Here is a 27,170-nt window from a genome sequence, read left to right on the forward strand (position 1 = left end):
CAACAACAATAATCGCAATAAGAATGCTTGGACCTGCTGTCTGCAAATTATAATTTTAATTGCCCAACGAGCGACCTCCCCCTGTCCTTATATACCCTCGCTGCCGAGAAAATATCATCCAAGCTGACTTCATCCACGTAAGACAGAATGGACATTCCATGGACCGATTCGAGCGTGTCGAGCTCCCGTTACAAGCGAGACTCTTCTTGCCACCTCGTTGTTGCGCGATGAAGCTTTGCATTGCCGATAAGCAACGAGACTCGCAGTAACTCTGTCCATCCGGGCCATTGTCCTTCAACGGGACTAGGAGCATCCCGAACTCGTTCACTAACTTAATTCGTTAATTTAATGCGCTGCTAAGGCGGGGCGATCAACCACCACCGGCTTACGAGTAAGTACATAGGGTAATTGGACTAGGAGTGAAGCGGCCGTACAACAATCGGGAGGAATACGACGACGACGACGACGACGACGACGACGACGACGACGACGACGACGACGACGACGACGACGACGACGACGACGACGACGACGACGACGACGACGACGACGACGACGACAGCCATCATAATGGATACTATTAATCGCGGAGTTGGCACTGACGTGGCATACGGAAATTAATGGCAACGCGAAGTGGTGATCGTTTATTAAAATAATGAAGGCAGGTAGTAATGGTCGATGGTAAAAGTGTCAGTCAATGCCTTGACATTGCGACTTGGCAGACTTGGTCGGGATTGGACCGGGTGCGGGAGTCACCGTTTGGACCCGTGGATCCCAGTGACCGGGCCATCATTAACAATTAATGGGCTTTCGGCCCGGTTGCGGCATGGGGATGAACGTCTACGGCTCGGCACTCGGGAGAGCTTCGAGGAGGAAATGACGCGGGACCGAGTCCGATAATAAAGTAAGAGGATGAAACAGGGGAGAGCCGGATACCACGGACTGGTGAGCGACTGGTGAGCGACTGGTGAGCGACTGGTGAGCGACTGGTGAGCACGAATGAGAGGATAAAACTCATTGAACATTTGTACTACTCCACCTGATAATGCTCGCATATTGGCACTGATAATCTTAAACCTAAATATCTGTATAAGATTTGAGCTTCATAAGGTATCGTCCGACGGTTCCTTTCGACCATTTGCACCATCATTTTGGCATTTAAGTACATAATTAAGCGACTGTTCATATGATAAGCGTAGGACTTGTTAACGAACGAGAAATTGAAAAGCCCCTTCGAATGATATGCACTATAGCATAAATTCAGCGAACTGTATGAAAATTGAAAATATAATAAATAAATAAAAGTATTTTTACGAGATAGCGGCAATAAGCAATAATTTTTGGTAATATTGTCGACCTCTCGAGCATGACGAGCGTTTTTCAAAAATATCACTTTGCTTATTCAAGCTACCGTATATTTCTATCCAAACGCTCCACTTTTCATTCTCGCTTTGTTATTTGTTCATCCATCCATCCATCCATCCATCCATCCATCTATATATATATATATATATATATATATATGTGTGTCTAGTTATCTCTATCTACCTATCAATTTGTTACTTTTATTATTCTTTCATATTCTCTATTACGCAACATTTATAATTTTATTGTATTTCTTTTATTTTTACAATTTTGTATTGTAGCATTAGGAATAGGTAATAATACAATGAAAGACGTGACAATGTACGCAATTAATAAATAAGTAAAAAATTTCTAATTACTCTTCAATTCTATTCATTTCTTTTCCTTTGAATAAGAAATAAATGTACATACTGAGCAATAACATTACAATAAATTTTTACAATAATGTTAACCAATCTATGTAAATTTCGCAGTAACCATAAATAATAAATTACCCATGAATATGAAAGGTGTACTATTTTCAGTTTGTATTTCAGTCTAACTCTTTCACTGACATTTTGAGATAAAATTATTGACGAAATAATAGAGAAATGTCGATAATGCATAAAAATCTTTACACGTTCTTTAGCAATTGGAAATTATAAGAAATTATAATTATATAATATATAAGGCGAAGAGGAGGCTGACAATTTAAAATCGGTATATTTGTTATTAATACTATCAAATCCATGGTAAATCGAATACTAAGTTATATGTAAATATGAGTTAAGGACGAGAAATAAAATAAATTCAATAAAATATTAAACAGATGAAAAAGCTATTTGTTTGAAAAAAATTGGTTTTTAAAAACCACTTATTGACTAAGCATCTACATTAAAATCTACATATATCGGCTACTACATTCTTATTATTAAAAAATTGCAATAATTTATTTTGTATGGATGAAAGGTTGAAACTACAAAAGAATAATTCATCCATCGAGTATTCGTCGCAGAAAATTTCATTAAAACGATTTGATCGATCGATACTTGAAGAAATATGAGCGCAATCATGATTCTACATATATTAAACAATAACAATATTCCAACATTCTTAATTTCTTCTATCTTTACATAAATTCTCCCATTCTTTTTATTCCTCTAGTTTACCCCGATTAATTTTTATTTATTCATAAATAATCGATAATGAATTTTGATATTTCTTTTTATTGCAAGATACGAAAACTAATAATTCATACAATGAATTGTGCAAGTATACAAGTACTTAAGTGCATCGATTTTAATATGATTCGACTAACAATATGATTCTTTTATCTTTTTCATGCACGCGCGCGCGCGCGTGCACACACAACACAACACAACACAGAGATTTCGTATCCTTGTATTTATAATTTTTTAACGTTACATGTACATCCCATTTTTGACGTTATTTCATAAACTTCTAATTGTATATTTATTAACATTACAATTAATATTTTTATAAAATTATGCTGTTTAATAAAAGTATAAATCAATTATAATAAAAACAATTTCAACACATATGAAATATATTATTTGACATGAACATTAAAGCGAATTCTGTATTTGGTCGAATATAATAAAATTTTTATTATTAGCTATTAAAAGAATTACTTAACAGATAAAAATTTTAAATATAATCGAGCCGTTAAGAGTAATTTTTTTTTTTTTTTTTTTTTTTTTTTTAAAAAAATATAAAATTGCATCAAGCCTGTAATAAGAAATTATATCATATTAATTGCATCAAGCCTGTAATAAGAAATTATATCATAAATAGGAATATTGTTATTGAAGTATATTAAATATTGTCGATTAAATATTATTTATAATAAACATACTAAATATTTATCTTAATATTCTTACTTATACAGTAATACATTTAAAAAATAACATTTTAAAAAGTTTGTATTAATGATTTGCAGAATTTACAAATGTATTATCAATTAAAAATAATGACGTAAAGGTAATAATAGAATTTAGCTTTTTTTTATACGTACATCGATGATTTATAAGTGTCGAATTGAATTTTAAAAGTTACATTTTTCTAATGTAATTATTAAAAAAACAAAGCAAAAAAAAAGTCTATTTTTAAGCAATTTTCAAACTAATTACTACCAATATTATATGAAAATATAAAAATTTTTAAATTAAAAAAAAAATTATTCACATATAATTAAATACAATCGACTAAAATAAGAATATTTCTATACAATTTCCATTTCATACTTGCAGTTTTTAATTATTGCTGGTTAACTAAAATATCAAATAAATAAAATAATCATAATTTATTTAGATTTACCTTCAGCTTATTCACTCTTACTCTTCTTGCATTTATTTTTTATGATCACACTATTTGATCATTTTCTGCAAGATACTCATATATAATTTGAAAGAAAGTATCTTAAGAATGAAGATATTGATTTTTAATATTTACACCATTTTTTGATATTCTATTATAACTTCAGGAATATAAAGCGTTAAAGAAAATTTTAATATCATTGTTTTGTGCATATTTTGTACTGAATAAAAAAATTTGTATTGAGTTAAAAAATTGCTAAAATATAAGTACTTGTATACTTTTAAGATCTATGTTTCAATAAATTTAAGAAAAACTCTTACATATTTATAGTACTAATTATTATTGAAAAATAAATTTGCCCTTTCTATTTATTTAGTATAACAGTTATTACAAAAATATTTCTATAAAATAATGTAATTAACATTAAATGGTAAAAAAGAACTAAATCAACATTTTTTTAGATTTTCATATATTCTAAAATATTCTTGAATTTTAAATAAAATATTTTCACTAGAATTTTCATATATCCAATAACAATGTAAGAATTTTAATTTATTTCTATTCTTAAAAAAAAAGAAAAATGAAAAAAAAAGCATTATTTGATTAAATTCAATATTAATTTCAGCTCATTAAATTAAATTAAAATTAATTTTAATACCTTTAAGTAAAAGATTCTTTCTTCAGTCTCCTCATAATGTTTGATTTTTCGGCAATGCTTTGTCTTTCTTCTATTAGTTTTTTTCATGGTTTTTAAGTATTATGATATTTAAGTATATTTATTATTATTATTATATATATATATATATATATATGTATATATATATATATATATAATAATTGATTCTATCTTCTTCTAAATATTTATGTATAATATTACAAGGAAGGCAATTCTTTCTCGTGTAAACTACACGATCTTATGCCGCCTCAAATTTTATAAGCCATGCCATGCCTTCGCAAACTTTAGGCTCTGTACATTTATACTTATAAGATAAAATGGCAGTAAGTTAGTTATTTTGACTTAAAGCGCTATGTACATTTGAACTGTTAAGAAATAAAAATGTTTACCTATTTCTTATAAATCATATTTTAGTGAAATTTGAATATAAAATTATTTTTAAATAATTTCAATAAGCTTTTTCTTTTATATTTTTATCTAAAAGTATATAATAATGAATATGTAAAATTATTAATTTTATTCGTTCCTCGTGATTTATTTTATTTTTAGTGGATTTTCATAGAAATCCCACAATCATAAATTATAAAACAATAAAATATTTTGAAATATATTATACATTTTCCGATAAATGCTAAAAGAGTTTTTATATATGAATTATCATTATATGTATATCAAATTTTATATTTATAATTGATAATAATATATTAATTATAATAAATAAGAACTATAATTTAATTTTATTTAAAAAGGCAATGTATCACAAATTATATATCTCTTGAAAATAATAATTCAAATATAAAAATAATGCCTAACTACTATAAAAATTACATAAGATTTGAGGTAAAAATTACAGTGTAAAATATTATCGAATGAAAAATGTGTTATTAAAACTATCTATATATTCTTTGTCAACTACGTACATGTAATTATGAAATTCGTTTCATTTTGTAACTCTAACTTTGGCGAAAATATATCTTGGGAGTTTATTAATTATAAGAATTAAATGCTTGAAAATAAAATTTACTTAAAAATTTAACATAAAAGAATTTCTATTACGAATATCAAATTTTTGTTTTTCACCTACAATTTTTTATATAAACTAATTAATCAATAATAATTAAAATTAACGAGAAAAGTTAATATTTTCATTGGATAAAAAAGTATTTAATAAACTTAATAACAAAATTTATTCACAATTTAATAAAACATAGTTGACTTTTAATTGCAATATATTTTAATTTTTCACTTGTTTCTGGCTATAAAGAAAGTTAAATTTCAAGAATCTCATCGTTAAATATATATATATATATATATAGAGAGAGAGAGAGAGAGAGAGAGAGAGAGAGAGTCCATATTCTGAATAAGAGCATTGAATAATTGAACAATTTATTATAAATACACTATTTGTTCAGATAATAATAATGTTCAGTTAAATAAAAAATATTATGTTCAGACCTACTTAATTTATATAATGACAAGAGCTCTTCAAAATCTCATTTACGTTCATTAAGAAACAAGTAAAAAATACAAAAGCACCCATGTGTATACGTACATATATTTGGTAGCTACAATGTCCCCAATATAATCTCAGTCGAACGTAAAGTCAATATCAATGTTGAAATACTTAATCAAAGATAACGCAAAAAGAATAATAACGGTCAGATAAGTTAAGATTGAACTAGTATACAATGATTTCGCAAAAAGTTTCATTCGGTATAACGGATAACTTACTGCCACTTGTCGAAGTGCGCGTCTCGTCGCAAACAAAGTTCGTTCAAACGCTCCCCTAATTATCTAGAAACTGTGACTCCTACTACAGTCCACGGCCCCGTCGTCATCGTCATCGTCGTCGTTATTCTCGTTGCCATCGCCGTTCCCATTACTTAACAAATCGCCACAGCGTCGATAGCGACCGTGACGATGCTGCGCCAGCTATAACGACTTTTCCGAAGGCGGACTGCTCTCGCTATGGCTCACTTGGCTGAGCGAATGCTGAAGGGCGACTGGCGTAAGCCAAGCTCTAGGTAGACAACGCTGCAGGAACGGCACACAGGAACTGAAGTATGCCAACCGATTCACCCAGCCCGGGATCTTCTGATCGCATAGAATCTGAAAGAGGCGATAAGCTGTGATAGTCATTGTATTTGAGATTGTCAAAGACTCGACTGGAAATCATAATTTTCGCATTAATCAGGCTCGACACTCGTGTAAAGGGAGTTCAAGAGCTCGAATAAACAGCTAATGTCAGCTAATTGATCGGAGTCGACAATTATTTTTGTATTTAATTTTATTAGTAATGAATAAATGTTCTTAGGCTGTGCTTAAATTTTCTTGATATCACATTATGGCGGATTTTGTATAGCCACAAGTATCAAATAGATTACATGCCAATATAAATGTCCCGATGAAAATTACGTGTAATAAAGTAAAAAATATTACATATAAATATTAGTTTCTTTTATGTGTTTGGTACAATTATTACTATTATGCATTCATATACCTTGAAAATGAACCTACTTGTCTTTTCAACTGGATTTTTTATATTTTTTTTAAATTTAATGAAATAATTTTAAATTTGTCTAATTAGAAAAATTTAAATACGTGGATAAATGTTATTGTATATGTTGTTTTTGTTATTGTTATTGTTATTGTTATGTTATTATATTGAATAGTGTTAGTAGTTGTGTTAATATTAATGTTATTAATGCGCTCTTATTAACATGCGTACAAAGTATCTCGATAAATTATTCAAGATTGTGATCTATAAATTGCATGAATTCAGTTAACGGACTTTCTTCTGTAGCGTAATGTAGTAGCCAACGATAGAAGTTACGAGCAATTTTTCACTTTGTAAATAAATTTATCCTCAGAATCAATTTAATTTAGATAAATTTTCTCACTTTGTCAATGAAACAATAATATACAGAATAGTCTTTAAAAGTTAAGCATCGACGTACTTGAGTTAATTGACAGCTAAAATGATTACAATTCTTATTCATTAGATGATAACGATCGCCTCTAAATTCTTTGCCCAATTCATCTATTATTCGAGAAACATCTTCTTCGGTAAAATCTGTGTATCCAATATGAATGGATTGTCTAAAAAAACAAATAATTCAGTATATTAAAGATTTCATATATTTCGGATACATTGTTCATTATATAAATTAAATTTACCGAAATCTGAAGTTCTCTCCTAATTCATCGGCAGTTTTTGGTGAAATTTCAAATATCCCACTAATAGGAAGTAAGTGACCTCCGTATGCATATTCTACACATTATAAAATATAAAAATTTACAATCAATTATATTTAGTTATAATAAAAATATAATGTAATACATCAATTTTTTAATATAATTTGTATTCGCTTATAAAATGCCGTAAATTAAATAAGTTACTGAAATACCGGTTCCATATATTTCAACACCAGAATGAAAAACTCCTAAGCCCATTGGAGTTGTATATTCATTTATCCAGAACTGAAACAGTATAAATTTAAATTATTTAAAACACTTTCAAAATTTGATGCTTTCAAAACAAATGAAACTTGTTATTAGTTCTTACCATATCGTACACATTAAGTGTAATTGGCTCACGAGCCATTCTGGGAAGTAATTCTTCGCTGTCTTGAGGATAACCAAGGCAGCTAGGAAATGACAAATTACAGCGGAGACCTGATGGAAACATCATAGAAATACTTGTACGGCAAAGCAGAAATCGCAGGCTTAATATCTATTGTTCCAGATCACCTATTGAGCAAACATGGTTTTTCTAATTATTCTACACTTACTTGAATTCTACTTGTACAAGCTCAAGAAAAAAAATTATTTTAGTATTTTAGAAAATAATATTAATCAAAAGTATTTTATTAGCTCGTTAGAATACATTCTTAGATAAAACAACAAAGAGTCTATTCTGAGAATCAAATCTTAATTTTTTTGCATTAATTTTTTAAAATAACTTTATAACAGATATTAATACAAATATGAAAGATTTATATTTACAAGCTTGAAACATTCTATATTTCTAATTATTGTATATCATTACCATTACACTCGGTGAAACACAACCAATATTTATATCAACATAATTACTTAATTACTATTCTACATAGTTAATCTCAAATTATTATCAAATTATTTAAATATTTCATTAGATATAATTATCATATAAAAAATATCTTTTTTATTGATTTATATATATATATATATATATATATCTTATTATTTTATTTATGGATAATTCTGAAATCATGGAAATTTTATAAAAATCATTAAGTATCCGATTATAATATTTTATTAGATAAATGAGCTAAAATAAATGATCTCCGATTACTTGTTAAAAATATTTCACTGACTGAATTTCACATTAATGCTTAAATAAAAATATAAAATTAAAATTCAGTATTATATATTATACTATTCAAAACTTCATTAACAATAAAACAAATAATTGCAATTATTGTACAAACTTGTTTAAAAAGTATTTTCCATGAAAATAGGTAGTTGAAATGTTATATATTTATTTTATTTTTATGCTAATTTAACTTCAAGTATATACAAGTTAGGGCATGAAATATTACTCAAATAGTACAGATTAATTAATCTATTATTAATAATTTTCAATTAATAAGTTTCTTTCTAAAATACAGTTAAATATTAAACAAGCATCGATCGCAATGCAATGACATTTTATTACCATAAATGTTAAGCAAGCCACATCGTTTTCTTTATTTCACAAAACACTTGAATGATAAAATTAAAAAATACTCTTTAAATTGCACATTTATATCCACATAATATCTTAAAAATCACTTGGTTTTCTAAATCAAAAGTACTACTACCTAGAAAATGATCATAGCCTCGAAATTGTATAGGAAATAAAGAGAGATAATAAAATGACAAAGTGTACGTATGCCAAAAATAACCTAGAAATGTTGTTAAAATTTCCTCCTCATTTTATTACTTTATGCGAAACCGTTTAAAATTAAATATAATAAAACGATAAGTCGAGTTTCTCAAAATTCTGCGTCACTGAAATATTTTATTGGCGTTAAAGCCTTGTTTCAAAATGTTCAAAAACTGGAACAATAAAGATCGACGCAAGGCCGTAATTATATGCAAAGATGAAAAACACGATAATTATTTGTAAAACTATAAATTATTAATGATTAATAAAATCGCTGAATGTCAGCATCTCTCTCTCTCTCTTGGTTTAACACAACTTTCAATTTTGTTCGCGTTTAACACTGCAAAAACATATTATCGCTCATCCTTGGAGGAGGAGGAGGAGGGGGAGGAGGAGGAGGAAGAGGAGAGATCGCGACAACCCATAAAACTATTGGCTATGCCCGACGAACTGCAAAATAAAGCGATAAAATACTTTTGTTCCTACGTTGGCGCCACCTGCGGAAACGTTTGCAAGCAAACAAAAATGAACGCACACAAACACACGCGCGTACGCATCTGGTTATTGGTTGCCAGCCAACTAAAAATATGTAAACAAAGCGAATTTATCAAATAATGATCGAGTAAAAAACTTTGTGTTGTTGTTAACCACTGTTTATTGTATAAAATACAAGTAAAAATACTTATATAATTTTTGCAGTATGATTAAAAATTTATCTATAATCACTAGTTTTTAATGTATAATAATTGAATTTATAATAAGTTGTAAAGCCATTTAAAAGCAATCAAACAATTTGTTCGTCTGATATAATATTTGTTCTTTAATCAATTAGTATAAAAAAGGAAGAAAAAAAAAATTATAATAAGTATTCTTGTAAGAAACAATCAATTAGTATAAGAGATGTAAATTTTATAAAGCAAATAAAAACTATAATTATAAAGAATAAATTTAAAGATGAAAATGTAATATTTTTATAATAATATTAATATATTGATATGGCACGTCGATTTACAGTTCCAAACTACAAGCCAATTGTACTTGTATTTTTATTTTATGAAAAATAATGTAAACAATTGCGAGCAAAAATGATGAAAATGCCAAATTGGTTAAATAAAACTACCTTTTCTCCAAAGAAAACACCGACGAGAAAAGCTTCGGTGTCATTGTCCACTAAAGATTTGAGTCCTAAAAAGATTGAAAAGGAACTGGGACCAAACATTGGAGAAATTCGAATTTGTTTAGGAGATCAGCAAGCAGTTTTTGATGCTGGATTATGGGTACCTGGTAAAGTTATATTAAAATTCTTATAAATGTTGGTAAAGCCTTTGATAATTAATGTAAAATTTATTTTATTTGTAGAATCTGGAAAAGTAGGCTGTACATTCAAAGAGAATGAAAAACTAAAAAAGGAAATTAAAAAGCTGGAAGAGGAAAACAATTTATTGAAAATAAAATTTGAACTTTTATTGGATATGGTAATTATTAGACAAATTTACAAAAGTATTTATAAAAAATATAATATAAAAATTTTAATTTGTCTTTAAATTTATAAATGTTTGCATTTATATAATTATATGCTTGACGAATTTTTTTGTTTTGTTTTTTTTTGTTTTTTGTTTTTTTTTTTGTTTGTTTTTTTTTTTGTTTTTTGTTTTCAGTTAACACAAGCTACTGTGAACGCTAATGTTGATAAGGAAGAACTCGAAAGTTTACGTAGTAAACATTATACTAGTAAACGAACTGCAACTTGAATCAATAAAAAGAAATAAATGTAATGTTATATATGAAATATGGTTGAATGTAAAGTACATTTTCATTGTAATTCAGAATGATTGACTCTTTGCATGACATTGACTAAAGTATTCACAAATTTCCCAATGTATCTTCATTATCTATCATATTTACATTTAACTAATAAATAAATTATTTATCCATATAAAAACTGTAAAAGTAATAATTAATAAGTTAGTCTGTCTGTAATGTACAATTGATGGTAAATTATAACTTGTTGATTCGTCGTTAGTCCATGGCATTAAGAGGGCATGTTCTTTTCGTGTGGCCTGAAACGATAACAAAATTTAATCATTAATCTATAGACTATAAATCTACACTATGTTCTTTAATTAAAATATTCTATCAAAATAAAAAAAAAAAAAAATCATAACATTATTCCTAAGACTGACTATAATGGTGAAATTAAAAGAAATTAACCACTTAAATCATTAATATAAGAATAATATTATGTAAAATACTGTTTTACATAATGTTTTAATTGTATTTACAAAGTACATACAATAGATATAATTGACAAAAAAATTGTAATTTTGCTATCGTAAATTAGAAGTTGAAAAAAAAACATTAAAGGAATAGCAAAATCTTTTCCGCTTTTCATAGACGTATCGTATGATCCACAATAAAAATTTAATGTAAAACGGGCTTATATCACTGAACGATTACCGAGTCCTGTACTATTTTATTAACATTCCTCTTACAAACATAGAGACAAGAATTTCGAGTAATACCTTCGACACCGCAGATGCCACATTTGCGTCTGACGCTTCCAGCTGCTCGAGGGCGCCTAAAGCTGGGACCGCTCATTGCTCCGCTACCACGTCTTCTTCCCTGGCCCTCTTCCCTTCTCGACGGGTCAGCCCTACTGCTTTGTCCAGACGAGCCCCTGTCGACGTTGTCGATCCACTGGAAGAAGTTGCAGGAATTGCCAGAACTCTGCGAGCAACGGTAAAATTGACGACCCTTGTTCGGACCATCCTTATTTACCGTCAGCCTAAAACAACATTTAGTCGACAGCTCCGTCATTTCATCTCATCCTTTTTATTCAATTATTGTGCTATAAATATTATATTTATTATATACTTCTGCTCCTAACGTGATTGCATTGTTGAAATTTAAATTTCACTTTTCAGCAAAGCTCTGTTAATAAGCCTTTGCAAATTCAAAATATGTGTAAATTTATTATTATCAAAGATATTATCATCGTCTAGATTCTATTATAATAAATAATTAAAAAATTCTATAAATATGATGAAATATGGGGGAAAAAAAAAAAACAGCAACAAAGATCCGCGTTTTAACTTATTAATCAATGCCCCACCTCCTCCCCTCTACAAATACTTACAAAATTTTCTATTTACTGCTCTATTAAAGTGCTTTATTAAACTTCGTTAAAATAATTGAATGAACATTTATTAAAAGGCACTAATAAGTCAACTTGAAATGATAAACGAAAGCATTTTCATCGCCACAGTACTACATTAATAGAATTGTTAATCGATCTTACTTTTTTGCTGTATTGCCACAATTACACATTATTTCGTTACTACTGTTCCATCCGGTTGTATCATCGTCCCAGTTCGTAGAATTTTCGAATGAATTCCAACTATTTTGCCTGCTGCTCGAAGGATTTTGATAATTTTGCTCGTTATTCTGGAAGGTCTGATTCGAGCTCCAATGGTTTTGCGATGATCTTTGCATCGATGATGTAGTGTTATTAGCTGGTTCGGGATTAGCTTCGGTACTCCAAAGAAAGAAATTACAACCCTCTCCCGCTGGCTTGGCGCACTTATAAAATTGTCTACCTAGAATAAAAATAATGAAACATTTATCGAATTCTGAACTTTGTGTTATATGTAGTAAAAATTTTAAAACGCTACTGCATTGCTTAAATGGGTGCCTGACAGCTTAAAATTTTTAAATACCTTGCATTAGAGTAAAATTGCAAAATGATAATAATTTTACAAAAGGTCAAAAATGACTGAGAAACGAGTCGTTATAAGTTAATTCAAGCTATAAACGATAATAAGTCAGTCGATAAGAAATAAATTGACCTTGATTAGGACCCTCCTTCCTCACTACCAATTGTTTGGCCGGCTCGTGACAATTGCACACGATCTCGGTGTTGTTCTCGTTACCCCAGTCATAATTCATCACGCTGGTACTCGCAGTTGGTGCTCGTCTAATGTCAGTGGTCAAAGAACCCCCGGCACCATTGTTTATCGGTGCGGAAAAATCTCTGGCGTTGCTGTTTATCGAACGAGGTGTGGAGAAACCCCCGGCACTGCTGTTCCTCGAAGAAGATGCGAAAAGGCCTCCTGTACTGTTGTTTCTCGATGTAGCCAAGGAATTACTACTTCTCGATGTAGCCACGGAATTACTACTTCTCGATGTAGCCGTGGAATTACTACTTCTCGATGTAGCCGGGGCATTACTACCTCTCGATGAAGATACGGCGTTACCACTTCTCGACGCTGGCTGCCCGCGCCTAGTCGAGACCTGAGTCGAACGTCCACCCGATGAGACGTTACTCTCATAGCCGGTGTCGTTGATACCCTGGGTTCGTCGGACCGTGTGCCCCAACACACCCATCATGTTGTTGAACATGGTGTCGCAGCCCCCTATACACGCAGTATAGGTGGGACCGAGGACCGGGAACGCATTTCGCTTCAATTTTACCTTTATCTTCTTCAATATGTTACTCGGGCACTATGGTACATGAGAAATCGTTGTTTTATATTTCCTCAACTGGTTCCACGATGTGAGTTTAAGCTCATAAGTAATTTGAATAAATCGAGCGATATAATAGAGAATTATAAAAGAAATGAGAGTGCTTTTTATTAAAGCATTATTTATCAAAAAATTTCCTCGTATTGACGTGGTACGAGAAAATATAGCTTACGAGACTGCAGCCCTCGTTCAGGACCTCCACGTCCTCGACACTGTCCGGTAACCATATGACATTATTGCAAGTGGGATAGGCCATGCAGCCGATGAACTTCCCATTTCCTTGCCTCTTCGTTTTCAGAACCATATCGGAATTACATTTGGGACACTTGAGGATGGGCACGTCCTCCACGGTCACTGGGATATCAGCCGCTTCGATCCTGGACGGCTGCTCGTCCAAGTACTCGGAGAGCGCCGTGTCGATAACGTTAGCCATTGCCACGGCCTGCTTGAACACTTCGCGGTACTTATTTATTTGACATTGACGTACTTCGTCAGGGTGCTTTAGTGCATCGCAAATTCTGTAGAAAAGTAAGTAAACGCGAATTTTGTTGGAATGTTTATTTCTCTACGTATGTACTTCTTACGTACTTTGAAGTAAATGTATCTATTCTTTTTTCTAGTGCCCCGTATATATAATAAAATAAATAAATTTAAGAAAAACGGTGTTAAAGAACCAACGTGATTTTACATTCATCGGTATACATTTATCTATTATTTTATTAATTATTTTATTAATAAATTAATAAATTACTATTTCATAATTATATCAAAATGAAAAAGTTCATTTTAACACACAATTAATGGGAATTGAATGTATAAGGAGTAAGGATGAGAGTGCGAGAGTGAGAGAGAGGGAGAGGGAGAGGGAGAGAGAGAGAGAGAGAGAGAGAGAGAGAGAGAGAGAGAGAGAGAGCACATAACTATTACACGTTTAAAAGAAAAAATAAATAAATAACAAAATGCCGAAAAACTAACAATTTTAAATCGTTCTCCAGTTCAGCTCTGAGGTGAGGCTTGGACATTTGAAATCCCATGCGGTCGTAGCCCATGACAAGGCCGATACCCAACCTCCCGGGCATTAGATACTTGCTATCCTTTAGCCCCACATAAAAGCGAGATTTGATCGTTTCAATATGTTCGGCATGAGTGGCGTCAGTACCAATTCCATATTTGTCCATAAGCGCAATGAGGTCGGCCTCGGTCAAGGGATTCGGTGGCGAAGTCGACTCCTCGAGCATATCAATGGTAGTCGGCATAAAAGTCTGTCCCTGCTCATATATATGGATCTCCTTAGCGTTCCATTTCTCGTATATATAGACCTCTAAGTAGTTTTTCGCTAATATTTGCAAGCCGTTTGTCAGGAATTTCTCGCCCGCTATATCGATCTCGACAATCGTCTCGTGTCCTTCGGCATTTTTTGAAATGCAAGCCAGAAAGTGCCTCACTACAAATTCGTACACTCGCGCTTCATTCCCTGAAAAATTCCATTAAAAAATTATATTAACTTTAGAACTATGTCCCAACCAATAGTCGCGGGCATACATTTTCATTTCTCAATTTAAGCACATCATATATTAACTATAAAGAACCTTTCTTCTTCATTCCTTTCGGAAGATGCTCTTTCAATGATTTAATATACAATAATTAAGGCTCTTAAGAGCATTACGGATAAAGATTTTATATCAAATCATCAAGAAGTAACAATTCGATAATGATGTGTGGAATACGTGGATAAATACGTGCAACATCATGATTAAGTTATCGATAAAAATTTAATAAGATGTGCATTCTCGCTGAGAGAGTACCTTGCAAGGAGTCGGTAAACTTTGTCGGGTGAATCGGAGGATGAGCCTGATCACTTTTTTTGCCCTGTCTTGGTGTTATGCCTTCGTCTCGGACGCGTTGCGCGTATCTGCCCCAACCCGTGTTTTCCACCGCCTGCTGGGTGACCAACTGCATCAAGTTCATCTCCTTTGGGAATATGTTAGTTTCGGTACGCGGATAACTAATGAATCCTTGGGAATACAACTTTTCAGCTATTTTCATTGTTTCTTTCGCATTGAGATGCAGCTTACGCGAGCCTTGTTTCTCCAATTCCTGCAATAGTTTAAAAGGATTATTTATTAACTATTAATTGCTATAATTGTTTTATTTTTTATTGTTCAATTAAAATAATAACACGCAAACATATTTACAATTGTATCAAGTGGCAATGGTCTCCATTTACTTTTAGGTCTACTCGTCACCTTCTCCACCGTAGCCTGTGAATTTTCTTGACATATATCTAGAAAAACTTCGCAAGGTAATTTTTCAAACAGTCTGTTTCTAGCCCATCTACGTTAAAACATTAAATGTAATTAAAGGAAAATTAGTATACAGATACATTTGATAATTAGGAGAATGTGTAATGCCAACACTGCTATCAATTTTTCTGCCTTAAGTTTTTAAATTTGATATATTTGATCGATATTTTTCATAATTATACAAAACTGTATGATCGAAAGTAAACAAACTCTCTAATGTGTAAATTGAAAATGTAAATAGATCTTAATTATTTTTATTTAATGTCATCGGTATATCAAATTGTTAAATAAAAATCGGTATTATACCGAAGTATTAATATAATTAATTTATAAGCATTAATATAATTAATTGATTATTTAAAAATATATATTAATTATAACTGTTTAAATTTTATCAAGGAAAATATAAAACAAACTTATACATATATTTATGTCCTAGTAAATTTTCTTTCTGCATAATGCATTTTGAAAACTACTAATCAACTTTATTTGGCTTCGCAAATAAAATTGTCTTCTTTTTAATTTAGCAATTTATTCTGAGCTGTTGCTTTGAAACTTTATTTGTTAAAGAATTGCGGATTTGCCAATTGTAATAAATCTTTTAAAATGAGAAAATCACTTTTTTTTTTTATTGAGAAATCTTTTTCATATATCATACCTAAATTCCACCGTAAGATCATTTTGAAAATGTGTAACTTTCAATTTCCAGTAAGGTTCTGATTGAAACCTTTCAATGGCTAGAAATCTTTCAACCACAAATCCTAATGTTGGAAATTGGCATGGTCCATAACTTATAAGTTTTTCTGCTAAATTTCTAGGAAATGCCTTTTGAAGCCTCATAGTTTGAAACCTTGTAAAGGCAGCACCTACGTATTCAATATTGATTAGATTTAATATATTTGCAATCATTCCGATAAATAAATATTTTTCTGCCGTTTAAAATTAAAAATCATAAAATTGTATTTTATATGCGTAGATGTAAAAATTTTAATTTTTATGTGATACAATAGGTGAATTCAATGTCAAATATTTTCAAATTAATCTCATTACCTATTCTTAAATCTAGTTCGCTTCGTACATCAACTGCATCGCTTATAGCTTTGTTTGGTTCTTCTAAATTTTGAAGAGCTCTATCCACAGAAATTTGTGTAATTTCAGAAAATTTTGCCCTAAAATTAATATTTTATGTCATTTAATCGACTTGTTAAAATAATCTTTGCAATATTAAAATACAATTATTTAAATAAACGATATTATATTATCATTTGGAACCACAATGTAAGCGCAAGATTGAGCATACCTGTATATTTGTATATTACGTTTCACAGCTTGACAAACTTGAATTATTTCAAAGCCTATATTTTCTCCCTCCCTATCACAATCTGTCCATATAATTAAAGCGCTGCAAGATTTAACTTCCTTTTCTAAAGTCTTTTTAATTTTCTCATAAGACGCGTCTGTACAACTTTTAATAATTGGTGCATCAAAAAGCGTAAGCGGTGAGCAACCGTACCATTTACGATAAGTACCGACAAAATCATATCCCATTAAATGTCCAGAGACAGAAGTCATGATCATTTGACAATTTTGATTCCACAGTTGACTCGTGAATTCATATATTTTATTAAATTTGGAGAGTCCTTCTCTCTTAAATAATAATAAAAAAACACAATTGTTAAATATATAACGGATAAACTATAGTTAGATTTAAAATCTTATTATTTGAAAATCTATATATATAAAAATATGTACCCGTCGTAAATTGCCTCTCGATAAATATCCTGCAATATTTTTGGCAGCATCATTTTTCTCAGCAACATTTAAAATCTTCATTGTTCCTACTTTGGACAATCTAATTTTACTATGGCATTTGAATATTGTTATTTGCTATGTTGTATAAAAGAATAATTTTTTTCTAACGCACATTGATTTATGAATGTATGCCGATGATTTTCCTGCAACTACTCTCATTTAAATAACAATAAAAACATTTGAAAATTATTTAAGGAAAAATTAATATTTTGAAAAGGTTATATACAATGTACGTACGATGTAGGCGGTACAATTGTCATTTCGAATTTGTAAATACTTTGTAAATATTTCTTTTGAAGAAACTTTAAAAAGTATACATACGCGATAATAATAATAATAATCTTACTGATTGCACAATTTTACTTGATGTAAATTGCAATAAAAACAACAAAATTATATGCCTAAAAATTGAAATTCTTCTATCAAGTGCCGCCGACATTCAACGCCATTCTTATTATTCCAACACATTGCTAATACACTTTTCGCGCTTTTCCGTACGCAATATCATTGCGCGTTACTTACGCTTTTTTGCGCGTGTGTGCGTATATGCGTGTGTGCGTAGTCGCATAATTCTTATGCTAACGTATCGCATAGATTGTTTTGAAATTAAAATAATTTGATGTTCACGTATGAATAGATAGATATTCGCTTATTTTTAAAATATATCTTAAATATATTTAAATGTAAAAGTGACAAATTACTTAATAAATTAGTTTGCCGTCCCAAGAAACAAAGTTTTCTAAGTCATTAAATTGCGAGAGAGAGAGAGAGAGAGAGAGAGAGTGTGTGTGTGTGTGTGCGCGTGTGTGCGTGTGCGCGCGCGCGCGCACGCCCCCGTGTACAAATTCATAAAACTAATGTAATTTATAAAATTGTAATGAATCATTTAAACTTAACAATTGCATATTATTATAAATCTTACATTAATATATTTTTACGACAATTATGACATAATTCAAAGTCTCAGTTTTATTAATAAATTTAAAATTAAATTAAAACTAACGAGTCTCTCGGCAGCACATATTTCACAATAATTTTGAATAATTTGAATCTAATGGCTAAATCGAATTTCTACGCTTACTTATGTGCGTACGCGCACGCTTGCGCTATGCCCGCACGTTTATGCGAATGCGTACGTTAAAATGCATACGAGCTGCAATTAATAAATAATATAGTCAATAATTGGCATTATTGTGATTATTAACCAAGGGACCATAAGATTAATCAAACAAATGCAACAGCAACTTGAATTGTATATCAATCATTTATGTTAATGAATTTTTTTATTGCATAGGTTGCATTTAATGATGCAGCAGTCGACTGTTGAAACCCTTGAAAGCATGCAGAGGAGCAGCAACATATGCGTCTGTTTACACTTTCAGTCTCCCGCGTAAAAACAGTTCCGCAGTATCGGGGTTAGGGGGAGAAATATCCGAAGAGATATTGAAAAAGAAAAAAATATTAAAAAAAAAAAAAAGAAAAAAAAAATAGCATCACATACGTATAGTGTAGTCTACAAACGCACGAGAAGAGTTAATCAACAATTTAAGTGACGCATCATGTCGAGCGTCGAAGTAAACTTTCCAAAAGAAGATCAGCCATCGAGAATCAAGAAGTGGAGAGTGTCAGTGGGTACAATGGTTACCGCTGGAAGAATATTATTATTGTATCATGATGTGGCTACTGGCCAAATAGAGAAAAAATTGAGAGCTACGCAATTTGGCCGTATTGTCAAACTCCTTGTTAAAGATAATGAAGTCGTTCATCCAGGGTACAGTATCAAAACGTCTTATAAGTCTCATCTTGGAGCCCTAACCTCGAAAGGCTTTGTCTATTGTGTTTATTTTCATTCGAGTATGCCCGTTTCTTACTATTCGCATTGCATTTGATATTGGAATTTTCACTTGCACGCATAGTTATTGTCTCCAATCCTTTCCCGACTACTTAAACTTATTGCCATTTGTGCATTCCTATTCTTAAGCATTTGCATTATCTTCAAATTAAATTAACTACATATTTTGTAGATTTCATATCCGCCGTTTATAATTTATTTACAGGCATTTTAATTAATTCTCTTCATTTATTTTTTATTGAAATTTTATAAGCGATTTAAAATTACTTTATACTGAATACAAATTAAAAAATTTTTACTTCATCTTTTAATATTTAATAAATATATAAATGTTTATTATTCGATTAACAATCTAATTCATTAATTTTAAAAAGATATTTTTAATTATGATTTTATACTCCTTAAATAAAAATACATTGAACATTTTTTTCTTGTTAACGTGGATATTATTCACTTATTTTCAAAGGCATAGCGGATAATAATTATTGTCCAATCCTATTCAATTACTTATTATACTTTAATTCGCCTCCCAATGAAAGTAAGCAAAAATTACTTTTTATTCCATAGATTAAAGCACGTTGCAGTTAATATTATAAACTTTAAATAAACTTAAGAATTTGTTAAATCAAATACTTATGAATTATTGCCTATATTAGTATGATATAAACATCTCCTTCCATAAATATCTCCTGTATATTTACTATTGCCACTTTACTTTTATTCATAACATACCATTTTACCATTAGATTTGCAGATTTATTGTCTTAAATTTAAAAATAAAATTTATAATGAATTTTCCTTTTACGTTTAAAAATAACATATAAAATACGTTAATTAAGCAATGATATTATTTTTATAGGCAACCTGTACTCCTAATGGAAGGATGTAAGCATCCGACAGTTATGAAAGACTTATGTGCTGAATGTGGAGCTGACTTGAGAAAAGAATTTGATGAAAATCCTGACAAAACATTTGTATCCCAAGCTAATGTACCTATGGTTCACAGTGTTCCAGAATTAAAAGTAACAGCTGAATTGGCAGAAAAAATTGGTAGGGAAGATAAAGAGAGATTATTGAAACATAAACAATTAGTATTGTTAGTTGATCTCGATCAAACTATTGTTCATACCACAAATGATAATATTCCAGCTAATATGGAGGTATAAAAGAGATTAAGATTTTTTGTAAATATTGCTATAAAATTATAAATTATAAAAAATTATACATATATATATATATATATATATATATATATATATGTAATAATAATAATTAAGTGGATTTTTTATTTCAATTTAACGGATAGTCATGAGCATACACTTCATAAATATTCTAAATTTTAGGATGTACATCATTTTCAACTTTATGGACCAGCCTCGCCATGGTATCACACAAGATTAAGACCGCATACAAGACATTTTTTATCGGAAGTTAGTAAGCTTTATGAATTGCATATTTGTACATTTGGAGCACGGCAATATGCTCATAGAGTAGCTGCACTTTTGGATAATGATGGGAAGCTATTTTCCCACAGAATATTATCTAGAGACGAGTGCTTCGACCCACAATCTAAAACTGCAAATCTCAAGTATATTATTATTTTATTAATCAAATATTTTACTCTTTCTCATTTTGTAAAAATACTCATTGTTTATCCTACAGAGCTTTATTTCCTTGTGGGGTAGACATGGTTTGTATTATCGATGATAGAGATGACGTGTGGCAAGGTTGCGCAAATTTAGTTCAAGTAAAACCATACCATTTCTTTTTACATACTGGCGATATAAATGTACCGCCAGGTCTGGGAAAACATGACGATCCTAGTCCACCAAAATCCCTCACCGAAGAAGCATTGCAGGATGCCAATTCCAACGATAGTACTGAAAATGGCAAATCCGGTAAAAATGATAACGATGAAGATAAAGATGAAAATATAGATAAAATTAAAGAAATTAATAATAAAGATGCGGAGGAAGTTCATTCTCAGAACGATACCAAAAATCCAGAAAATGCGGAGGGAGAACAAGCTGAAAACATTAACGAAATAAGAGTAACTGAGAAGATTAGCGAGGATGATGATCTAAAAGAGGCGAGTAATAATAATTCTGAAACTGCAGAAAGTAATCAAGCATCTAATAAGATGGATTGCAAAAGTAAAAGTAAAAGTATTAATTCAGAAAAATTGAAAACCAAAAAGAAGCACGGTAGGGGTAAGAAGGAAAAGCAAAAACAAGAGGATCAACTACAATTCAACAGTAAAGAAATGGAGGATCAGGATGATTATTTATTATATTTAGAAGATATACTAAAGAGAATACATACAGAATTTTATACGGAAGCGGAAATCGAAACAAAATCAAAAACTCTTAGAGAAATAATTCCAAAAGTCAGATCTCGTGTATTGGAAGGGTTGTGTTTAACATTTAGTGGTCTTGTGCCAAATAATCAGAAGCTTCATCAAAGTCGCGCTTATAAAGTGGCTAGGGCATTTGGAGCACAAGTTTCGCAGGTATTAATTAATTTATTACAACTTTGAATGTGGATCGACAAATTTTTTACCCTAAACACTTGAATAATTTCACATTTTATCCAATAAGTATGTAAGCATTTGTAATATTAATATTACACAAACATTACATAAAATTAAATGCAAATAAAATTTTTAATATCTGTGTTGCATTTACTTATAGGATCTCACAAAGCAGTCTACTCATTTAGTAGCTATTCAGCCAGGAACGGTCAAAGTACGAGAGGCAAAGAGACAGGGCAAAGTTAAAATAGTCAATCCAGATTGGCTGTGGACTTGCGCGGAACGATGGGAACACGTTGACGAGCGCTTGTATCCTCTAAAAGAAGTACCATTACACAAGGTAAAAAAAATTATTTGAAATAATATAAAAGACTTAATGCAGTTGAATGATATATCATTCAATGTAATTGAATGATATAATTCTATTCGTTAATTAAAAGATTTTCTTAACTCTATTTTAAAGAAAAGTGATGTGCCTTATAAAGCTATAAGTTCATACTATCTGAACATACTAAATACTTTTCTTAATTAATTTCCTTAATCTCCAAAAATTGAGTAGTACAAAAATTTAACGAAATATCAAAAATGTACGATAGCTACTATTTTACCAAATAGCTTCAAGATACAAATACTTCGATAATATCGGTGTTGATTTATTTATTAATGTGTTCTAAATAAATATTCAAGCTAACGTATGTCTATCTATAACGACTAAGTAACCGTAGGCTCGCGAATTCAGGAAGCCACCGGCACATTGTAGTACACCCGAGCACGTGGAGGATGTCACCCCAAAAACGGAAAATAATTTTGCCAATACCATCAATCCGTTGATGATCTTTACCCAGGAGGAGATCGCAAATATGGATAAAGAAGTTAATGAAGACATGTCTGATCTCGAAGATATATTCGATGATTCGGATGATGATGAAAAAGTTCGTAAAAGGGAACATGATTCAGATTCCAATGACATATATGGCTGTGAGTATTGTTATAAATTTTTATTTAAATTTTCAATATTTGTTGAAGAAAATTCATTGACCGGTTGTACATTTTTAAAATCAAAATGTCTCATTCTTTTGAAAAAATTTGGTATTTATTTAAAAAAAAAAAATAATAAAAAAAAATAACAACAATTAATTTAATTGTATTAAAATTTTGTATTATTTAGATTTATTTATTCAATACAAATTTTCAATCAGTTACAGTTTATTTATTTTTATAATATATAAACACTTTAAACATTACTTCTTTTACTGCTATAATTATTGTATACAAATATATATATATAAATTATATGTTTACACTGTTATATAATAAAATTAAATTTAAATAAAAGTAATTATGGAGTTGTTCTTAAATTTAATAACGCTTTTATTAATAATAATTATTATAAAGTACCTAATAATTTTATTCTACAGCTTTTTATGTGTTATAAGTACTTCAAAGAATGAATTTTTGGTACTCAAAAAAAAAAAAAAAAAATAATAATAATAATAAACGTTTTAAATAAAATAAATACTAATTATCATGAACCAATTGTAGATTATGATGAAATTCCATCTCTAAAGAAACGAAGAAAAAACAGCGACAATGATAGCATCGGTAGTAAGTCCACAGACGACGATGGTAAGACACAATGTTATGTCGATGACGATGATGATGAAGAAGAGGATGACCCAGTGACGCGTTTTCGACGAGGTGAAGCTTTACCCGATGATCTTGATCTTGGAGATAATTCTCAGGATTCCGTCTGTGATCTTGAAACCGAAGACATGGAGGATGAACGCGAATGGAATGCAATGGGTGCGGCCCTCGAAAGGGAATTCATGTCTGATTGATGTTGTTGAATGAGAATATGTTTAAAAAATTGTTATAATAGAAAATTTGTAAAATTTAAGAGTGTGATAGGACAACAAAGTGAAAGTTTACCTTTTCTATGAGAATGAGAGTACATACTTGTAGATTAAAAAAAAGTCTATTGAATAATGGAAAGAAAATATATTTACATAATAAGATTTTTCAAGTGTTGAAGAGTTATCTAAAGAGAAAATTTTTTACAGGTGATTACGTATGGCTTTTATTATAAATCGTATGAAAATTAACTTTTAAGCATTTCATTTATTTTAAACAATGAAATGAAATATTTTATATCTATATTTTATTAGATTTTTTATTAAAATTGTATTGCTTTTTTATTTTACACCTAATTTTATTGTATAAATTACAGATTTCATTACAATTTTTAGAGATCGTCAGGGCTCCAAAAATATAAACTATATGATTTTCTTAATATTTGCTTGATTGGATAAAAATTATACTTAAATAATTGAAAATCACTTAAGTATTTTTTAAGAATTTATTATATTTAGTAATTTATCATCAATTACAAATATTAATTTGATCTTATGTATTCAGTGAAGCTTTATTGGTTTGTCATTAGATTAGAATACGCTAAATTAATTATTTATTTAATTTATAACGCGTTTTTTGCTTAAACTTAATTTGATCGATTTGATTATATGCTTTTCCTTTTTATATCTTTAAATTACTAAAACCAACAATCTTTTTCATTAATGTTTTCTTAGTATTTTAGTTAAATTTCATATTTTAAGGAGGAATACAATGTACATCTTTATACTATATTTCAACTTTATTTATGATTTTTTTTTTACTGTAAATAAGAATTCAACTGCGTGCATTCAAAATTATAAACCAAACAGTATTAATAAATTTCATAGTAGAAACATAAAATTATTAGTTTCATGTTCTAATAGTTTGATACTATTTCATTCTTACACGCTATACGTAATAATTGTACGAAAAAATAAGAAATGTACAAAAGGTTGCTCAACACCAAACGTTAAATACATTACTGGATTTAATATCTATAACATCTTGAGTGGCGAATATTTAGAAAATAGACAGATTTCCATTACTAAAGAAAGTCTTATAATAAACGATACCCTTTCCTAATATTTGGTATCAGTAGTTAATAAAAACTTATAATTAATAAAAAAAAAATGATGAGTTAAAATACGAGAATTACATTAAGAAGTACAATTTATTTGTTAAAATTATTTTAAGTTAATTTAATTAGACAATACTAAGTGTTATTCAAAATTACTCGAATCGTTAAATTTAATTTCCAAATGTTACATAAGTTAAACATTATAATTATTATCATTAATAATGCTCAGTATCTCTTAATTATTTGACATTGAAATTGATGATGGGTATTGCGTCAAGATCTTTAGTTTAAATTATAATTACAAATATGAAAATTATGAGATTAAAAATAATCTGTATGAATTGACTGAAAAAGTTTAGACCATTTCATGAACGTTGGTTTTAAAATAGAAGATATATAATTTTGAAAGATTTAAAATAAATATTTGACAAGACGCAATTAAAAATTGTTTATCAATTTCATAAAACTTATAATACAAGGTATAAATAAAAAAAAAACTCTATTTAATATTATAACTAATAAGAAAACATTTTTTTTTACAATCTTAATTAATTCTATTATCCAATAAATTTTTAAACACCGTAAGGTTGGGGATCGTTTGGATCTTCATAATACTTTTTATAAACTGGTTTTTGTGTAAAATCTTTTTTATCTTCTAGATATCCTTTAGGTGGTGCTTTATCATAATTAAAGGCATTTTCTGATTCGCCGTACAATTTATTTATTTCTGCGATGTCATCTCTGTATACGCTACCTGCAACTTTTTTACCTGTAATTGGATCAGTGATATCTCCAACGGGATAAATAACTTCAATAACCTAAAACAGTAAGTTTCAATTTACTATATGATATGTTAATATAGCGATTAGAATATCCAAATAACTTTGTTTTTAAGTACTATTTTATATTTTATAGAAATATACACCACGTATTGTTGATCGATCGAAAAATTTTACTTTATTATGAATCTTTGTGTATAAAGTATTAAAAGTACTCAAATATATTGTATAATTAATAATCCCACCTCCTTGTACAATTTAATAAAAATTAATTTTAAATAAGAAATTTTAATAATTTTTGGTTCATTTATCAACTGTATAATCAATTATTTTATGCAGTAATATTTTTTTTAATAATACTATAGAAATTTAACATAAATCTTACTTTATGTGTGATGAGTTTGGTCAGTTTTTCTTCCAAATTTTGTACCAAAACGGTGTCTCCGACTTTGCAAACTCTATCTGGGTCATGAGCATATATGAAGTTATTTTTCTTAAAGTGCTAAATATAAAAAGACGAAAAATGTTTATACATAAACGATAACCTCAAAAAATTATGTACATCAAAAGACGCTTAAAGGTTATTAAAAACAGTCTCGTACCATATGTAAGTATTCATCGTATTCGTATACAGGAATTTGAATTCTTGATGCATACGTTTTACTCGACGGCATACATATTCCTAGTAAATATTTTAATTTTACCTTCTCTACTATTTGTTTTGCCATTAGGTACGACTAGTGCATGTACCACACGTGATAAACCTGCGAGTACCAGTACCTAGTACTATCTAAAGTAGTACCGTCAGCTGTGATAAAATGTTCCAAGTCTCTAACAATATATATATATATATATATATATATATATATATATAAGGAGAAACAGTAGTGTTATAATATAAAGCATTAAAATTGAAGCACATTATTTATGAAATTATTCGAAAGATCACATATCGCATGCATATATAATGTAAACATTACTATTAATAAATTGTTATTTTGTTCTAGTATCATAATAAAGTATTTTTAAATTCTCTATTGTAATTACTATTTACGTAGTAACAAAACCCTCATAGAATTAATCGTATTAAGATTGAAAATTACTTTCTTATACCCATTTTATATTATTGTAACATTAAC

At 29.5% G+C, this 27,170-nt stretch overlaps 5 protein-coding genes across 6 annotated transcripts; 2 read left to right on the top strand and 3 right to left on the bottom strand.

Moving 5' to 3' along the window:
* Window positions 1–5,977: 5,977 nt before the first annotated feature.
* LOC105359198 (desumoylating isopeptidase 2) lies at window positions 5,978–8,104 on the bottom strand. Its single transcript, XM_011495714.1, has 5 exons — window positions 7,923–8,104; window positions 7,765–7,837; window positions 7,535–7,628; window positions 7,315–7,456; window positions 5,978–6,466 (listed from the first exon to the last, which is right to left on the bottom strand). Exons 1-5 carry the CDS (start codon window positions 8,046–8,048, stop codon window positions 6,290–6,292), a joined length of 612 nt encoding a protein of 203 aa, XP_011494016.1. The 5' UTR covers window positions 8,049–8,104; the 3' UTR covers window positions 5,978–6,289.
* Window positions 8,105–10,315: 2,211 nt separating this feature from the next.
* On the top strand, window positions 10,316–11,822 carry Cby (beta catenin antagonist chibby). 2 transcript variants are annotated; one of them, XM_011495716.1, is made up of 4 exons: window positions 10,316–10,550; window positions 10,626–10,741; window positions 10,925–11,037; window positions 11,767–11,822. In XM_011495716.1, the coding sequence occupies exons 1-3, from the start codon at window positions 10,352–10,354 to the stop codon at window positions 11,015–11,017; spliced, it is 408 nt and encodes a 135-aa protein (XP_011494018.1). In that variant the 5' UTR covers window positions 10,316–10,351; the 3' UTR covers window positions 11,018–11,037; window positions 11,767–11,822. The 2 variants fall into 2 exon arrangements, with proteins under 2 accessions (XP_011494018.1, XP_011494017.1); XM_011495715.1 differs by lacking the exon at window positions 11,767–11,822 and having other exon boundaries at window positions 10,925–11,140.
* Window positions 11,252–18,005, bottom strand: Top3alpha (topoisomerase 3-alpha). The gene is made up of 13 exons (XM_011496071.1): window positions 17,843–18,005; window positions 17,391–17,737; window positions 17,141–17,259; window positions 16,749–16,956; window positions 15,983–16,121; window positions 15,593–15,884; window positions 14,763–15,261; window positions 13,960–14,305; window positions 13,112–13,766; window positions 12,565–12,862; window positions 12,141–12,148; window positions 11,789–12,088; window positions 11,252–11,326 (listed from the first exon to the last, which is right to left on the bottom strand). Exons 1-13 carry the CDS (start codon window positions 17,921–17,923, stop codon window positions 11,286–11,288), a joined length of 3,333 nt encoding a protein of 1,110 aa, XP_011494373.1. The 5' UTR covers window positions 17,924–18,005; the 3' UTR covers window positions 11,252–11,285.
* Window positions 18,006–19,204: 1,199 nt separating this feature from the next.
* Window positions 19,205–24,290, top strand: Fcp1 (RNA polymerase II subunit A C-terminal domain phosphatase Fcp1). Its single transcript, XM_011495717.1, has 7 exons — window positions 19,205–19,673; window positions 20,614–20,914; window positions 21,098–21,342; window positions 21,417–22,263; window positions 22,445–22,624; window positions 23,010–23,262; window positions 23,827–24,290. The coding sequence occupies exons 1-7, from the start codon at window positions 19,462–19,464 to the stop codon at window positions 24,120–24,122; spliced, it is 2,334 nt and encodes a 777-aa protein (XP_011494019.1). The 5' UTR covers window positions 19,205–19,461; the 3' UTR covers window positions 24,123–24,290.
* A 1,505-nt stretch (window positions 24,291–25,795) lies between these two features.
* Window positions 25,796–26,842, bottom strand: mRpS17 (mitochondrial ribosomal protein S17). The gene is made up of 3 exons (XM_011495718.1): window positions 26,634–26,842; window positions 26,417–26,533; window positions 25,796–26,070 (listed from the first exon to the last, which is right to left on the bottom strand). The coding sequence occupies exons 1-3, from the start codon at window positions 26,757–26,759 to the stop codon at window positions 25,825–25,827; spliced, it is 489 nt and encodes a 162-aa protein (XP_011494020.1). The 5' UTR covers window positions 26,760–26,842; the 3' UTR covers window positions 25,796–25,824.
* Between the last annotated feature and the right edge of the window lie 328 nt (window positions 26,843–27,170).

The sequence above is a fragment of the Ceratosolen solmsi genome, unplaced genomic scaffold (genome assembly GCF_000503995.2).
Source record: "Ceratosolen solmsi marchali unplaced genomic scaffold, CerSol_1.0 scaffold11, whole genome shotgun sequence".
NCBI lineage: Eukaryota > Metazoa > Arthropoda > Insecta > Hymenoptera > Agaonidae > Ceratosolen > Ceratosolen solmsi.

Excerpts from the sequence above, each read along its gene's own strand:
- Cby (XM_011495716.1), top strand. The coding sequence starts at position 10,352 with ATGATGAAAATGCCAAATTGGTTAAATAAAACTACCTTTTCTCCAAAG. Across the intron at positions 10,551-10,625 it reads TGCTGGATTATGGGTACCTG|AATCTGGAAAAGTAGGCTGT; the intron begins GTAAAGTTATAT and ends TTTTATTTGTAG. Across the intron at positions 10,742-10,924 it reads TTGAACTTTTATTGGATATG|TTAACACAAGCTACTGTGAA; the intron begins GTAATTATTAGA and ends TTTTGTTTTCAG.
- Top3alpha (XM_011496071.1), bottom strand. The coding sequence starts at position 17,923 with ATGAAGATTTTAAATGTTGCTGAGAAAAATGATGCTGCCAAAAATATT. Across the intron at positions 17,260-17,390 it reads CGTAATATACAAATATACAG|GGCAAAATTTTCTGAAATTA; the intron begins GTATGCTCAATC and ends TATTAATTTTAG. Across the intron at positions 14,306-14,762 it reads CTGGAGAACGATTTAAAATT|AATTTGCGATGCACTAAAGC; the intron begins GTTAGTTTTTCG and ends ACTTTTCTACAG.
- Fcp1 (XM_011495717.1), top strand. The coding sequence starts at position 19,462 with ATGTCGAGCGTCGAAGTAAACTTTCCAAAAGAAGATCAGCCATCGAGA. Across the intron at positions 20,915-21,097 it reads ATATTCCAGCTAATATGGAG|GATGTACATCATTTTCAACT; the intron begins GTATAAAAGAGA and ends TCTAAATTTTAG. Across the intron at positions 21,343-21,416 it reads TCTAAAACTGCAAATCTCAA|AGCTTTATTTCCTTGTGGGG; the intron begins GTATATTATTAT and ends TTTATCCTACAG.
- mRpS17 (XM_011495718.1), bottom strand. The coding sequence starts at position 26,759 with ATGGCAAAACAAATAGTAGAGAAGGTAAAATTAAAATATTTACTAGGA. Across the intron at positions 26,534-26,633 it reads ACGATGAATACTTACATATG|CACTTTAAGAAAAATAACTT; the intron begins GTACGAGACTGT and ends TTTTATATTTAG. Across the intron at positions 26,071-26,416 it reads CCAAACTCATCACACATAAA|GTTATTGAAGTTATTTATCC; the intron begins GTAAGATTTATG and ends TTACTGTTTTAG.
- LOC105359198 (XM_011495714.1), bottom strand. The coding sequence starts at position 8,048 with ATGATGTTTCCATCAGGTCTCCGCTGTAATTTGTCATTTCCTAGCTGC. Across the intron at positions 7,838-7,922 it reads CACTTAATGTGTACGATATG|TTCTGGATAAATGAATATAC; the intron begins GTAAGAACTAAT and ends ATACTGTTTCAG. Across the intron at positions 7,457-7,534 it reads GGAGAGAACTTCAGATTTCG|ACAATCCATTCATATTGGAT; the intron begins GTAAATTTAATT and ends TTGTTTTTTTAG.